The 16,599-nt window shown below is 34.7% G+C and overlaps 1 protein-coding gene across 2 annotated transcripts; it reads right to left on the bottom strand.

Annotated features, from left to right (window-relative positions):
• Positions 1-3,200: 3,200 nt before the first annotated feature.
• On the bottom strand, positions 3,201-12,872 carry LOC140772126 (AUGMIN subunit 7). Of its 2 annotated transcripts, XM_073114036.1 has the most exons (9): positions 12,634-12,870; positions 12,356-12,441; positions 11,256-11,317; positions 9,655-9,746; positions 9,360-9,485; positions 5,146-5,236; positions 4,490-4,600; positions 4,156-4,254; positions 3,201-3,555 (listed from the first exon to the last, which is right to left on the bottom strand). In XM_073114036.1, the coding sequence occupies exons 1-9, from the start codon at positions 12,765-12,767 to the stop codon at positions 3,367-3,369; spliced, it is 990 nt and encodes a 329-aa protein (XP_072970137.1). In that variant the 5' UTR covers positions 12,768-12,870; the 3' UTR covers positions 3,201-3,366. The 2 variants fall into 2 exon arrangements, with proteins under 2 accessions (XP_072970137.1, XP_072970138.1); XM_073114037.1 differs by lacking the exons at positions 3,201-3,555; positions 4,156-4,254 and adding an exon at positions 4,263-4,440 and having other exon boundaries at positions 4,520-4,600; positions 12,634-12,872.
• Between the last annotated feature and the right edge of the window lie 3,727 nt (positions 12,873-16,599).

Raw genomic sequence — 16,599 nt, forward strand, 5'->3', positions numbered from 1 at the left:
CATGAGCCGACAGATATTTGCACATGTGACTAGGGATAAGATGATCATCACTTTCTTCCTATAATTTTGTAAGTCATTTAAAATGACGTATGATCTATTGTCAGTTCTATTGGGCCATTTCTGCGTGCTGGCGTAAGGTACACCCTCTCTGTTCCTTACAGATCTAGTTCAACTTATCCAATTTGGACTCCATTAAGCTTCTCAGAATTAGTGTGCCTCAAGGCCTTGACTTTTTTTTGAATGTTAGATTTAAGCCTACTAATGAACGTGCTCTTTAGGGCCAAAATATGCTCTTTATGGCTGAGTTTGACTATTTAGTGACCTAGTTGTAGATCTCCTCAAGCTCCTCCTAATAAATGCAATTTTTTGTTGGTTGAGTCAACTTAGTCAACATTGTTTGGTAGTCTTTGTAGTAGGTCGGAACAAATCAAGCACAGACCGCGTCGATAAAAGCTTGCTAAGACTTGAATGGTCAAGTCTACTTTGCAAACTAGTAGCACTTATCGCCATGCCCTCCAAGTAAAATGATGCAAGCTGGACCTTCCAGTGGTCGAACGTGCCATGGTATGTAAAAAATTGATTCGCTAAGTAGGTTAGTCTAGCAAGTATCCTCCAAAGAATTTTGTAAACACATAAGGGTTTCGATAATTTAGCTGTAGAGTTTGATCCCTTATTTACTTGAATCTTCCTATAAAGATTGGGCCCTTCTTCATTCTAATTGGATGTTGTTAATTGATAAATTTAAAAAGAGGTATTCTTTCTATAAAAATGCAAAAGTTTTTGGTCTAGATTTTGTTGCCTTGCTAACTGAAAGATAATGTGTAAACCTAAAAACCGTGGAGGCTTTGGTGTTCTTTATTTTTGATCGATGAATATATATCATCTTTGTGAATGGTGCTGAAAATTATTACAATAGGATTATCATTCTCCTTGGAAAGATATTGTTTTAATTTTCTACTGTTAAAAAAAAAATCCTTTATATGAATCTTTATCCAGAAACCTCATTGTCTTCTAGCATGGTGTCTATGTAGAGGTTGGTATTATTATACACATTAACAATAGTCATTGGAGTTATTTTTTGTTTGATAGATGATTTGATGATCTACCTCTTTGTCAACTCTTCTCTTTTAACATTCTCCACCAACAACTAAAAAGCTTACAACTTGCTTTACTAGCTTGTCTTGGACTCGTTGACTCTCGGCAAACTGTGCAAAATAAATTATTATTATACAATCTATCAATCCTTAGCTACCTCTAATTTGCAAGATGCAATTTCCTAGAGATTCAACTCTAATGGAAATTTTTTCACCAATTCTCTATATAAAATTACCATCCATGGTGGTTTCAAATACCTAATATCTATATAAGAGCTCTCCCTTCCTTTCAAACTTACGTTCTTTCTTTGGCTTGTCAATTCTAATAAGCTTCAAACTAAAGATCTCATCTCTCGACGAGGACTTAGTATCTTTGTTTCTTGTCGGCTTTGCTATTATCATGAAGAGTCTTCTTACCATATCTTCACTCACCGCCCCTATTTCAAGATTATTTTTCATCACTCTAGTAGCAAACTTCATGTCTCTACACACATTCCTAACTTAAGGGTTTATGTAGTAGATAAAAAGATGGGGAGTAAATAAGATTAGTAGTTTGGATTAGATGCCATATCCCCAAAGAGGAGATATACCATCCTATCTAAAAGATGGGACGATACATTCTAAGCGATGGGATAAAAATCTTATTACTATATTTTCCTTATATAAATAACAATAAATTTAAATATTTAGATATATATGAATGACAAACTAACAATCTTAATTACTTAAATATTATTCTTTCTATTAGTATTTTATATTTTATATTTATTTAAAGTATTGCTATATTAAAAAGATTTACATTTTTTATTATTATGAAGCATTTTGTATTAACATTATTCTACTATTAGTTTTGGTTTTAATTCTTATTATTCTGAATTTATATTGATCAATTTTGATAATAAACATAATATAATTTAATTATATTTAATGATATAAGTTATGTTTGAAATGATCAACATTAATTTAAAATAGAAATCGACATTATTAATTTTGTATCCAGGATAATGATATAATTTGTTTTAAAATATAAGATTAGTAATCTCAGGAGAAATGCTATCATTTTAGATAAGCTTAAGGATGATCCTTACCTAACCCTATAATGAAACACACCCTAAAGAAGGATTATTCAGTAGGAAGCAAAGAGTGCTCAAGGCCTAATCTCTAGTATTCTTAAATCAGTGAAAACTGCAATTGTACTGTCATAAGATATCCTTATTTATTTCTTCTTGTACTTCTTAATTTTCTATTTAATATACTCTAATTAAAGTCATGCCCTCATTTTCTAAAAAAGCAAACCTACTTCTCTTTCCTCTCCTCTCCCATCTATTTTTTAAAAAAAATTCAGTTATTATTTTACCCTTAAAAATATATCATTTCAATCTCACTTTCCTCTTTCTCTTCTCCCCTCATCAATTTATTATAAAATATATTTTAATCATTTGCCAAATTATCATTTCAAATTTATATGATATCAAAACTAATTATTATACACTAAACTACTATACAACTAAACACTAAGACTTTATTTACTTTAAAAATAAGATTAATTCTAGAATAAATATTTCTATCTGTAATTCTCAAAATAAATTTTTTACTCTAAGAATAACTATTTATATGTTCACTTGTATTCTAAATTAAGAGTATAATAATTACTTTCAATGTGATAAAAAAAAAGAAAATGATGAAATAGAATATGTTTTATTTTTTATAGAATTACCATAAATTCTCTTTGATTTAATATGAAGTAAACCGATAGGATAGACATTCAAAAGTAAATTAGTAATTAGATTAATGTGTAATATAAGTTTGATGAATAATATTTGTATTTTAGAATATAACTAAAGCTATTATTCTAGAATAAAAAATTATAATCAAGAATAAGAAAAAAATTTATTCTTAATTAAAATAAAGGGGGGCTAGAATAATTAATATAAAAAGTTAAATAGTTATACTAGTATTGACCTTTTCCACAAGTAAACGAGGCCCAAGATTTAGATATTCTTTGAATATTTTACTACATATCAAAGAAGATGACAGTAAATAGTGGCCAAGAAAGAAACTACAACTTGATTTGCAACAATCAACAATTGCAGGCCAATAGACAGCTTCCAAAATCAAAGGCACTCACTACATGAATAAAAGGAGAAAACGTTTTTTTTTTACTTCTGAAAAATTGAAAATAACTCGTACAGGTATACATGAAATGACATGAAAGAGGAGGTTGTTTAATACATCCATCCTTCTTCCCGCCGGATCATCCTCTTATATAAAATCACAATGTTTCGCCTTGCTCTCGAGCAACAGAAGTAGAGAGGATGGTGAGACTGCGATTCAAGAAAGTCAGTGCGGACTCGCAGTCCATAATAATTTTTGAGACCGACGAAGGTTCTTCACTTGTCGATAATGATCCCATAGACATGGCAGCATAAGAATCGCGGAGACTCCTCAAGTTCCCTAGAAACTGCCATTCACACAACCAATCGGTCAAATGCATGTGTTATGCAAGAAAAATATTCTGTAGAAAGTAGATTGAGGGCTTCCAAGCATTTTATTAGATTGAATATTTGTAATTGGCACTGGAATCTCTTCCATGGACCATTGTACAAGTATATGCTTGGATGTACATTGAGTAAAATGCTGTTTCATCTGTTCTGATATACTTAAAATATCAGAAGATACCTAAAAGAGAGTCATATAATCAATTCTTCCATTTGTGAAGTCTATGCATGTGAGTAATATGGAAATGTATCAGGAAAAGTAAGTTAAATGTTTCCATATTAAAGTGGTTGATATTAAAATTAACAACGAATTATAGAAATGTGGAAATATTTCACTGATTAAAATTTTCTTCTGTTCATGTAATCATCTAGAAGAGAAAAAAGTAAACATACAGACATGTCATGTGTGATTATAATTTAATTCTAAAACTTTCTTGAAAATTTTCACAAAATAAAGAACCAAAAAAATAATAAATTCGAATTTTCTGCAATTATATAACTGTATAACTAATTCATGGAGATTCAATTGTTGGTTAACAGAAGGTAAAGAATCTGCATCTTACCTTTAGAAGTGTGTTGTATGCCTCCAACAATCTATTGGCAGCTGGACCAAATCCGTGTAATTGTGGAACCTCCATCATGTGGGTCCATGGACGAATTTCCTATAACGAATAAATCATTAGACAACTTTTGCAAGCAAATATAGAAAAGGAAAAGGAAGTAACAATCAAGACAGATTTAAAACTACAATTTGTAGGTAATCTGCAGGGTATATTTGGCCTTCCCATAGTCTTTCACCAATTGCTCATCGCTGTCGAAGTCTAACATGCCTCTATTTGATACACGGCCTAACAAAGAGAAAGATAAAGAATCGTAAAATCTGTCCAAGATGATCACCTTTGTATAAATTAAGTTAAAGGATCTGACTGTTTCCAAGAAAGACTCCAAATGTCCCCTCAACTTTAACTCCGTTTCAGCATACTCTTCATTGGGATTATAATCATAGTGCTGCAGCAGCAACCAGAAGCAACTTTAGTATCAATAAAATAAATAATAACTTACCAAGTTAAAAAAAGATAAAGAAAAAGTTGTGTTGTCAATTAGCTGAGAAGCTATTTCCAGAAATAATATAACTCTGTTTGAACCACCAGTTCAAGCAGTTGATGAGTTGTTTATACTAATTTGGCAATAATAAGGCTGTCCATTATAGACTTCAAAGAAGGTTCAATCTTCAGGTTATTCTTGAGATGCACATAAAATAAGTCAGGATTGAAATAAAAAATTATCAGATATTTTACATCTGAAGATGCTTAAGTAAGAGTCTACTTAATGTGCATCCATGCATGGAAAATCAGTTTTAAGAGCATCAAGAAGTCACACCCTATTAAGTAAGTTCTAAACAAAATCTTTATATCTTGGGTTCAAATGGGTATAAACCAAAAGCTTAGAAATTGATCAAAGCAAACTTATTCTCATTTTTATATGCTCACTCTCTCTTAGCAAATTTTAGGCATATCTCATGCAAGTCACAACAAAGGCTATGAGATGTGAACCTTGGATGCCAATTCCTGGACCATCTGCTGCAAGTTTGACATTTTTTTTGAATAGTCAGACAACTTTGACTGCAATTCAGATATATCTGGTCTGCAAACAGAAATAAAATGTATATGAATTAACATGAAGCTTAACATTATCCCTGATATTATTATTTATTATTTATTATTTATTTATTTTTGATAAAGCTGAGATTATTTTGAATGCAACAAATTGTTGTACAAAAAAAGTTACTATAATTAACAAAAAAAGTTTAAATGTGAAATATTTTATGTTGTCGAAAACATAGATTAAGACTGAAAAATGGATGACATTATCAACAAATATATGTAACTAGAAAAATCACTACATTTATTAAAACTTACGATACATAACTAAGTATAACAAGATGCCGTATCAGTAATTTCAAAAGCAAAACCTCTATAGTAGGAATGTAGGGTATAGAATAAGAGAAAGTGAAGTTGAGAAACTTTCCCAATACTATTAGGCACCCATTTCACCAGGCATGTTGTTATCCTGGATGGAAGAGGGGAGTGTTCTGTACCACATGCATTGAGAGTAGTAGTCACCAAACAATTTTAAGTTTCTAACCAACCAAAATAAGTCATATCACCCATAAAAGCAGACCCAGTGGATGAAACAATGACCCACAATATTGAGAAATTGAAACATCAGGATCATCTGGCATCTTGCAGAAATTAAAGAACCCATAAGCCCAATATACCAATCATGACAACTCTAAATTAGTTATGGGAGTAGAGAAAGAAGAAAGCTCTAAATTCAATAAGGAAATAGAGAAAAATGAAAGCTCTAAATTAAATATGGGAGAAGAGAAAGATGAAAGCTTAACTTCAAAATTTTGTTCATTTAATCAAGAACATCTCATCTAAAGACAACCATTTATTTGAGACCTTTGGCACAACATATAACTATAAGAATTTAAGCAACTAACTTTCTCCATTCAATCTAACACCAGACGACATTTCATGTCTATGAATTTCTATCTGAAATAACTGTCAGCCAGAGAAAAGCAGAAAATCACTAAATCAAACATCCTAAAATAGTTGGACTACCAAATTTCATGCTGTAAGTTAGATGAAAACTGACAACAATGCACCAGAATTTGATCATTTAGATATGTTAGTGTTATAATTTGTAATTAGTGATTCGTGAATACAACAAAGTTGTATGATGTATCTAAATCAAGAGCAAAATTATATGAGCTATGATACAAGTAATCATGTGAGGTTGACTCTTGATAGGCATTTTGCACTGAGAACATAGCTTACTAGACAAATTTAACAACGGCATCTGTTTTTGTTTGAACTTCTGTAAAACAGATTTTCCAGAGAAGTAAACTTGTCAACAATTCGAAGTCCGTTCAAATATATGTAGAAATGATTTTCTGAGAGTTCTGGTACCAATTGAAATTTTTAATGTGATATAGGATATAAATTTACCAAAATTTGTTGAAATTTCATTGAGATTTTCTGGAGTTCTGATACAAAATTCATAGAAGACAGAATAAAATACAAAGGGTAATCACAAGAAAAAATATTTTTTATATGGAAAATTGATAAAGTCTACGGTACCAAATTGATAGGCTCTAATACCAATAATAAGGCTACGGAACGATTCCTTCAAGATCTGAATTTATTGCAGGAAGCAGTCTGCACAACCGAGAAAAAATATTCACCAAATATTCTCCTGTAGTCAGAAAATTACAAAACCAAGTAGAATCGATCCGTAACTCTCTGATATACAATTTTCGTATTTACGCCCTTCGTAGATTCAAACTGTAATTGGGACAAAAACACGATATAGTGCGGGTGATGGTGGTGGTGACGGGTGGAGTAGATGTTAAGGTTATGGATGATAATAGAGATGAGGGTGAATGGTTGATGTTGTTTAAATAATTAAAACGAAGAAAAAAAAGTGGTCGAGATTCCAAAGAAGAGGGAGGACTCGACAAACAAGAGAGATTAGAAGTTAAGAGAGACCTTGCCAATGATAGAAGTAATAGATTGGTGAAGATGGAGGAGAGAGATTAGGATAGAAAGAATAGAGAGAAGATAGGAAACAAGAAATCAATAATCCAATAGCATAATAATTTTGGCTGCCATCCATATCTTTATAGAGGCTAGCTAATAAGCCAAAATATAATTATTAACCCTAATTCTAGAAGATTCCCGCTGATCGCGTTCGAACACACAAAAGACGTTCTCTGTCAATGCGAACGCGACGCAAGCATTCGAACGCATCCGACCACGTTCAAATACGCATTTCGCGTTCTCTGTATTTACGAACCTGATACAGGCGTTTACAACTGCATTCGAACGCGCTCCCTACCGCGTTCGAACGCGACCTACAAAAAATTTATTTTAATGAAAACAAATAACTAATGCAATAAGAAAAGATCCTAACTAAATGTATCAAAAATCCTCTATCAACAAAGGGTAAAAAAAACACATATCCTCTCTAAAGATCAAACCTAGCCCTAGAACTAAAGTAGACATTACAAGATAACTTACAAGCCACCCTTTGATACCCAAAACTCTATCTGAAGTGAACTTGCTCCACACCCACTAGATGCACTACTTTCTGTGTTTAAATACTAACCTTATTAACCCTCAGGGATAGGCAACTTGTCTTAGACTCTTAGTAACCCTTTGATCTCTAAGCAACAATGAATAATCATCACTATCCAAGGAAAACACCAATAGACTACGCACCTCAACCTTGGATCGCTCCAAATCATCTCTTAACAATCTCTAGGGCTTCGATTGTGAGACAATTATTTTAAAAAACTCCCACTTTAACACCTAGACTTCTGCCTTAGATAGAATATAACTAGCCTCCGCTTAAGTCCCGCCTATATGACCATCTTAGCATCTCGTATCATATTTTAATAAAGGTTCAAAAAATTAGGATCAAGATTGGGAAAAGCATTCTGAAAAAATGATATGTATTGGCCGGATGTATCGGTCGCCTGAATTGAATCGGGCTTTTTAATTACATAAAATTCTAAATCTTACTTAAAAATGTAGAAAAACTTCTAAAAATTTAGAAATTTTTTACCAAAAATAAAAAATAAAGAAAAAAACTATGGTACAATGAAGATTGAAAAAAAAAAAGAGATTAGAAAAAAAATGAGTCGAAGAAAATTAAACAAAAGAAAAAAACTATGGTGCAATGAAGAAGAAGAAGAAAAGAGAAGAAAAGGGGAGAGATTGGAAGAAATAAAAATAGTGGAGAGAGAAATAAAGAAATAAATTAAAAAATATATACCAAAGTTCATCGGAGTTCGCTGGAGTTAAATCTGCATCGCTGGAGCTAGATCTCTCCGTAAGGAAAATAATAGTTATATGGTAAAGAGAGAAAAAGAGAAAGAAAGAGAGAGAGAATTCGGATTGGGATTGGGTTGGCCGATCCCGATCCAGCGAACCATGATTTTAATATATAGATTGATTCTGAAATTCAAAATTATTGTATCTGCCGATGATTTAGTAGATTCTAATAGCTTACGGTAGTTCTTAGTTTCTTAACAAGAATGTGTTAGTATATTATTTAGATTGTAAGTATTAATTTTAACTTCTTCTCTAATTATTCTTTTACTTATTAAATTTTAAACAACTTAAATTCTAGACATGCTCGTCTAGCACCTAGGCACTACATAATCCCTTATCCGCCCATCTTAGATAAAGATCTTTAAACATGTATTGGGAATCCTTTACCATTGAAAAAATGTTTTAAATAGATGATATCTTGCTCTGTTTGCTTTGGATGTTAAACATAAATATTTAAGAATGATGTTGATTGACATGCAACAAGTCTTATCTAAAAACATTCATTACCGACTTAAAAACAAGTATTACAAGAGCATAACATTCCTACAACTTCAAGCCTTGTTTGGTTTGAGGTTAAGCCTGAATTCAATTAGATAGTCTTATTTCTTAGTCTTAGTTTTTTGAAGAGTAAACTTGATTAGATATGGAAAAGATAAAAAGATGTTTAGTCACTGAACCAGTTAAGAGACCTCTGAACCAGTTCAGGAGAGTTCCTAAACTTAAAGCAAACAAGGCCTTACATGATGATATGCAAGTAGCAACTAATAGATAAATCAAAATGCTGAAGAATGGTAAATTGACTAAATCTGCAAAACTATAACAATTGCTGAGGGCATTCCTCAACTTAGAAATATCAAAATACTTACAAGGGGTAAACTGACTGGATCTGCACATCAGCAGGGAAAAGCTTGCAGTCTTCTGAAAACACTTGAGCTTGTTTTTCAGCAATTGAATCTACCAGCTGTACATCCTTTGCTAACTGCTCATCAACACTGGGAGTGAACCAGATGCCAATAAATCTCATGTTCAAATGTTTTAGAAAAAACTATGAAATTAAGTTTAGGACTTCAGCTGAAAAAAGTTACATGAGGATCTATAGCTAATCTGTGCAGCAACAAGAACAACAAGGCTCTCTTATAAAAATTAAGAACCTCTGCTAACCTCCAGTCTGGATTGTCAGCATAGCAGCTTGCTTCCACAAGATCTACAATAAGATGAAGCATTTCCACACGTTCTTCATAGCTACCTCTTCCCTAAAATCAGGACATTAACATCATAGAAGCTCAAGAGAATGTGATAGTGCCTTCAAGTGTAAACAATGCAATTCATATGTTTTCAACTTTTAATAATTATGGGGCTGTTAAGTTTGAGAATAGCTGCAAAAATTTCCGATATATTGCACTTTAATATCCAAAAGATCTTATGTTATCATCAGGAAAACCTGGAATCAAAGGGATTCTCTATTCTACTGCTTTAGTCAAATAAGAATCCATCTATTCCAAACTCTATTCCCAACTGTACTCTTGTATCTGCATTATTGTGCATATCATTGCCCATAGTATCCTTTTACATGCTTCTAGAGATTACTACTATCTAGTTAGAACAAATATAACAACAGTCCTCTTTAGGCATCAAGTTTAATGTGCCACCGAATTGGCAATCTCAGTGCCCTCAATCAAGTGCCCATATCCACTTTATAGCTCAGCGGGATACATATAAATTCTGATTCAATGTAGTTTAACATGTACATTTTATGTGACTCAAATATCTAATCATATAGATTATTGGCTAGTGAATGTATTAAGTCAGTTGACTAAGTAGATATTACTTAAGATTCCAAAATTCGATATCAAAATTGGAATCGACCATTAAAAAAATTGATCAGCCATATCGACCGCTCGTATTAGATCGAACTATTTTTAATTACGTAAAATTTCAAATATTATTTAAAAATGCAGGAAATTTTCTAAATATTTAGAAAAAAACAGATAAATAAGAATATAAAAAGCATGAAAATTTCTAAATATTTAGGAAAAAGAACAAGAAAGAAGAATATAAAAATTAGTTACATATAAAGCCTAAAAAACTTTAAAAAAATTTAAAAAAAAAAAAGCTTACTTAAAACTGTGATAATTTTTGACTTAAAATTGACAAATTTTTATATTTGTAAATTACTACTGCAAAATAACTATGAAGAGAGAGCTTCGATGTTGTTCCGTACTGGTAAAACGATGAGTTAAAGAGCAAGTAAGAAAGAAAGAGAAAAAAAATTAGAAAAAAACTCATTCAAACTCATCAAAATGCGGAGTAGTCAGAATGGCCCACCAAATTGGCTGTCAAATAAGCTCGGTAAAGTGGGAGAGTGAGAGGAAAGTGTGTGTGAGAGATATAAAATAAAAACTAAGAACTTAAAAATAAAAAAGTTGAGGACATCAATTACTAATCTCCCCTGGGTTGGATACATTTTAAATTCGACCTAAATTTTAAAAAAAAATAGTTTCGCTGATACAGCCAAAGTTAGCTAATCCTAGATCGAAGTAAGTCATTAAACTAGTTTTGAGTCCAAATCAAAACCGGTTATGGCCGAACCCAATCCAAATTGATCGATCCAATCTGGGATTTTGGAAACCATGATATTACTTGAAAACAACCAATCAACAGCCCATGTGGAAATGGAACATAAATTATAAACATGGAGCATATCTCAAATATGTTAAAAAAAATCATAGGTATAACTACTGCATTATAGTTCTTTTACTCACTTGGATAGCTTCTGTATCAACTGAAGGTGTAATACCCAAGAAGCTTGCTATCTCAGCTAAATCTGCAGCAGGTAAACTATTATCTCATCAACTTGTTCTCCAAAAGATAAAATCAAGGTTTGAGGTATGCATGTATGCTCACTATTTGTAGAGACAAATAGACAATATATAATCAAATATAGATAGAATCATAGAAAACACTTAGTTAAAGGTTTCGTTCCACATGGAATTTTGGCATCTAAACTTTAGTAGATATTATAAATGGCACATGTACAGAGGCTTGTAAGATTTACATATGCAAACTAAAATGCTGAAATGCTATAGCATGAGACACATGCATGTGGATAGAGAGGCAAAGAGGCCACTCAGCTTCTTTCAACCTTCCAAGCCTGATACCATCATTCCTTCCTCATGTCAACCTCTTATCCTATCATTGGGATATTAGATGCCGACACTCGGTAAATTTTTTATTCTTTTTGTTTATGGTTTAGATCTAAGTTTGCTGATGCATAAGTTCTTTTGGACATCTAAAATATTCTGAGTGGTTGGGATTGTGAAAAAAATTGTCTTACTATATGGTTTACTCACAATGAATGGTCGAGTTAATTGTTCCTAGGGAATTGTTTACTGCGTGTACACGCAGGTTTTGACTACACAACCTTTCGTTAAATCTTATGCAGTAGAATTAATAGTCCAGTATATATGTTAGACAAACAAGTTGAATATATAATCAGAAGCTCTCGATATACATACGTAAAGCTACCCAGAGATGGAAAATCATATACAAGAGAGAGCTCTTACATACAAGTTGTATAAATCTAGCTGGCTAAACAGTAAGATTATATGAGGCTAAATATTTCATGGAACGAAATATTTGGTCACTTGATACAGATACTTATTCCAACTTACATATTATGTTTCTCTATTCATACTACCAGCGCGCCAGTAGGAAGTCATTGATTGAAAACGGAAATCTTTAAACAGAAGTCCACATTCCCACTGGCCACTGCTGGAAACCAGCATCTTTCCACGATTAATTGAAAAAACCACAGATTTAACGGAGTATCCACATTCATAAAATACTGAAAAGAAGCACTCACGTTGGATCCTAGTATTCTCCTCGTCGCGATCCATGCTATCTACTTGCCAATTCTGTTGGGTGAATGGAGATCTATCACCTAAAAGCCTACCAAGAACCAAAGATTATAAAGAAAAAGTCAAAATATGATCTTCACAGCACCATAAAAACCAACTAATCGAAGAGGCCAACATGGAATTGCAAACCCTAGGAAAGATGGGATTTTGGAGGAAACCCAATCGCCACTAGGTAGAACATAGGTGGAGAAAAGATTGAACTAGAGGAAAGAAGGGGAATTGCCTAAAGAAGAGCCATTCGAGGAGGGCGTATCTCTCGACGCCGGCGAAGAGGAGGGACTGGGCCGCAGCATCGGCTCTCGGATAGTTGAGGAGAGATAGCTTCCTCTGGATCTCCTCCATTTGCTTCGAAGCCATGGCCGGCGATCTCGGAGTAGGGATCTTGAGATAGTTTGGTACGCAGTAAAGGGGAAGGAGGTGGGGTTTCAAATTCAAAATTAGAAAATGTATTTGAATTGGCCATCCGGCTTCTCCTAGAAATTTAGGAAAGGGGTAAAACGGATCAGGATCAAGATCAGCATCAGGATCAGGATCCGATGCTCAACTCATATCGGAATTTATATTTTTATTAGGATGCAGATATTAAATAAATAATAAAATTTAAAATCATATTCTAATTAAATAGATACAGATAATTTTTTAATACAAATCAAATAATTTTTAAATACGAATAGAATCTTTTTCGGATACAGATTAAATTTTAAACAGATATATATTGGATCTTAATAAATTGTGATCTTTTTTCATACAATTAACACAAAATGCTAAGAGTTTCATAAAAATAATTTCTTACATGTCAAATATATTTTTAAAGTTAGAAATTCAATCCCTACAAATAATAATAGAATATTCACTATCTAAATGACCAAGGAACAATAAATCATAAAAAGCACCTTTTTCCTCAAACTTGAAGTCTTAGGGCTACAAAATTTCATCTAGAAGCCATACAATACATATATTAATGCTCACAAATTTGTCTACCAACTAAGTATACACAGCTAAGAGGATAAAGGCCACAAACAGCCCAAAGACAAAAAAAAAAAATTCAAGCAAGGTGAAGTGTACCTCCCATGTTCATATTATCACCATCAATTTATGTCATGAGAACTTGTAATTTTCACAAGCAAACTAGAGTTAAAAACAGGGTCCACTACTTAAAATTACAAAGTTACAATCTAATCCTCATCAACTATCAGATGCAAAACAGAGTTGAAAACAGGGTTGAAAACAGGGTCGAAAACAGGGTCTACTACTTATAATTATAAAATTACAATCTAATTCATCAGCTATCAGATGCCAGTCTAATTCAACTAGACATACACCAATCATTGAGTGTAACAACTATAACACCTAAAGGGAGACATACCGTCTCCCCCCATGCCTACTTGACTAAAGGGAAGCCCCTTTGTCACATAAAGGGTGAGGGAGGAGTTGTAGACCTAAGCGAACGCCACTAGCGGCGTGCAAGGTCGTCGGCCCCTCAAGTATAGGGCCACTGCCCTCTTTTCCCCTTTTTATCTTTTCCCTTTCCATTCTTTCCTCTCTCACTCCCCTTTCACCGAGCCTCCCCTCGCCATCCGACCCCTATTAAGATACACCCACCCCCCTTGTAGTGGCCGGAGCCGGTGAAGCCCACCGTCATCTGTAAGTCCTCTCTTACGCGACAGCAACGATCAGTCCTTCAATTTGATCAAGTGGTGAGTTAGGCAATGTGGAGCGCTCCTTCTTGATCTCCTTCCCCTACTTCGACGAGGCCCGAAGGAGCCTCACAGTGGGGCCTCATGGTGGGATGCTATGTTCAATATCGATGGAGTGTCGAGAGCCTCACGGTGGCCCTCGATGGGCCACCAAAATCGTCCTTTCACCTTCTGCATCCTTTATTGCACTCGCCTAGCGTCTTGCCATGGTGATTAGCCACTCCTTAGTGTTGGAGCCACCTTGGCCACACCTTGGCCATGGGTGGTCGTCAGCATCAAGGGGACCTTTGTGGCATCCCCTCCCCCTCGACATGACCCCTCTTCATCTGCGGCAGTCCGATGTCAATTGGTCACCGACAAGTAGTGCCCTCTCGTGGGGACGATCTCAAGAGGGGAGGGGAAGGAGCCCTTCCCTTCCTTGGTCCAAGCCCAGCCCGTTCCTGTTGGGGTCATTGCTAGGCCAGGTTGGGTTTGGCCCAGCCTAATCTACTCTAGACTGTAGCTAGCCCCAAGCTCAATTGGGCTATGGGCTAGGTTGTTCAGTCCTTTTGGCTAGGCCAACCAGTTGGGCCCAAGCCCAAGCCCTTCATGGGCCTTTTTCTTTTCTTTATATTTTATTTCTTTTAACTATTAAACCATAGGGTTTTGACCTATTCCCCCGAGATTAGTCTGGCATTGTCTATCGCTAGGGATATTTTTAGTGAATTTAGGCAAATGGACTATCAAACCTTGTTATTATCATTTGATGCGATGTGTTATAATCTAAATAATTGTCTATGACATGATAGTCTGAATGCCATAGTAATACCTACTTATTTTAACATGCTACCTGATATAATTGCAATTATTTTTATTGTAATGCATATCCATAGCATACTTAGACATGATGACAACCACTATTTTATTTTACTTATTCATGTCGTATAAAATCATACCACTAGCACACGTGCATAGCCATAAAAGGGTGATGATGGGTTCTCGTACCAAAGATAGGCTACGCAACGATTCCTTCAAGATCTGGATGTATTACAGAATTCAGTCCATACAATTGTGAAAAAATATTTGTCAAATATTCTCTAGTAGTCAAAAAATTACGGAACCAAGTGGATTAGATCCATAACTTCCTAATCTACAACTTTCGTATCTACGCCCTTAGCAGATTCGAACTGTAATTGGGACGAAAATATGAAATAACATGGGTGATGGTGGTGGTGACGGGTAGAGTAGATGTTAGGGTTATGGATGGGTATGAAGGTGAAGATGGATGCTGGATGTGGTTAAGGGATATAGACAAAGGGGACAAAGTGATTGAGATCCCAAATAAGAGGGATGGCTCGATAGACGAAGTGGCCAAGATCCCAAATCATACGCATAAGACAACCCCACCATAGGCTGTATCGTAGGAATCGGCGAAGACCGAACACCGTCAAGCCGCACATCTTTGCTTCCTTATTTAAATTTCATCCACATGCTTCGAAAATTAAATGTGACGGGTCCCAAACTCTATAACCACTAAGTACTAAGGACAATATCTACTCCTCGCAGCGCTAGTAGATACAAGTCCACAATGATGTCGTGTCCTTGTACCTGTATACCAACCCGGCAACATAAGCTCTCTACCCTAAGCTTTGTGCTGTCTTTAATAGCAACGTCAAATCTCATAGTCGGTTCGGCATCCAAACTTAATCTCCTCACTAACCTCTCGTCTAGAAAGTTGTGTGTACTCCTCGAATCGATGAGGATGTGCACACAATACTTTCTAACGAGTTCGTCTACCCGTAACGTCCTCGGCGCGGAAGTACTTAAATATGCATGCATCGATATTTCAGCTTGGATATCTTCCTCCACACCCTCCTCAACGGCCTCCTTGGGATACTCTCCACCATCAACAACCTCATCATCCTCCTCAAGGCCGTCAATAAGCATCACACTCTCGATCGGTTTAGAACACCGATGATTAAGGGTGAAACGCTTATCATATTGAAAGCAAAGGCTATTTGCTCTTCGCTCCTCCACCTGGGCAGGTGTGATAGTACGAATGAGGGGTCTTGTGCCTCCTCTAACATCGGAAGAAGGTTTCAAAGGTGGTCGTGGTCTAGTGCTCGCAGCCGCTGTTTTTTAACTCGTAGAATTTCCAGCCGACGTTCTAGGTGTAAACCACCCATCTCGGTTGCCCTAACTTATTTTTGTTGTCATCTTTAGAGCCTTATGCTTTTGCTCCATTCTCACGGCCTTCTCAAAGGCCTCCTCAAGAGTAGTAGGACAAAGAGTACGAACATCTGCTTATATCTCCTCTCACAGCCTTGAAATAAATGTGCTCATCAATGTTGGTTCACGCCAAGGTGGCTCACAACGACTACTAACTCTTTCAAACTTAACTTAGTACTCCAATATGGTCATCCTATGAACCATCTTGTTTAATGTGGCAGCAAAATCTTTATATGCCACTGTCCCAAATCTGCTTGTAATCATTCTACAAAAATCAACCTATT

The sequence above is a fragment of the Typha angustifolia genome, chromosome 12 (assembly GCF_048772165.1).
Source record: "Typha angustifolia cultivar Huaian chromosome 12, ASM4877216v1, whole genome shotgun sequence".
Classification (NCBI taxonomy): domain Eukaryota; kingdom Viridiplantae; phylum Streptophyta; class Magnoliopsida; order Poales; family Typhaceae; genus Typha; species Typha angustifolia.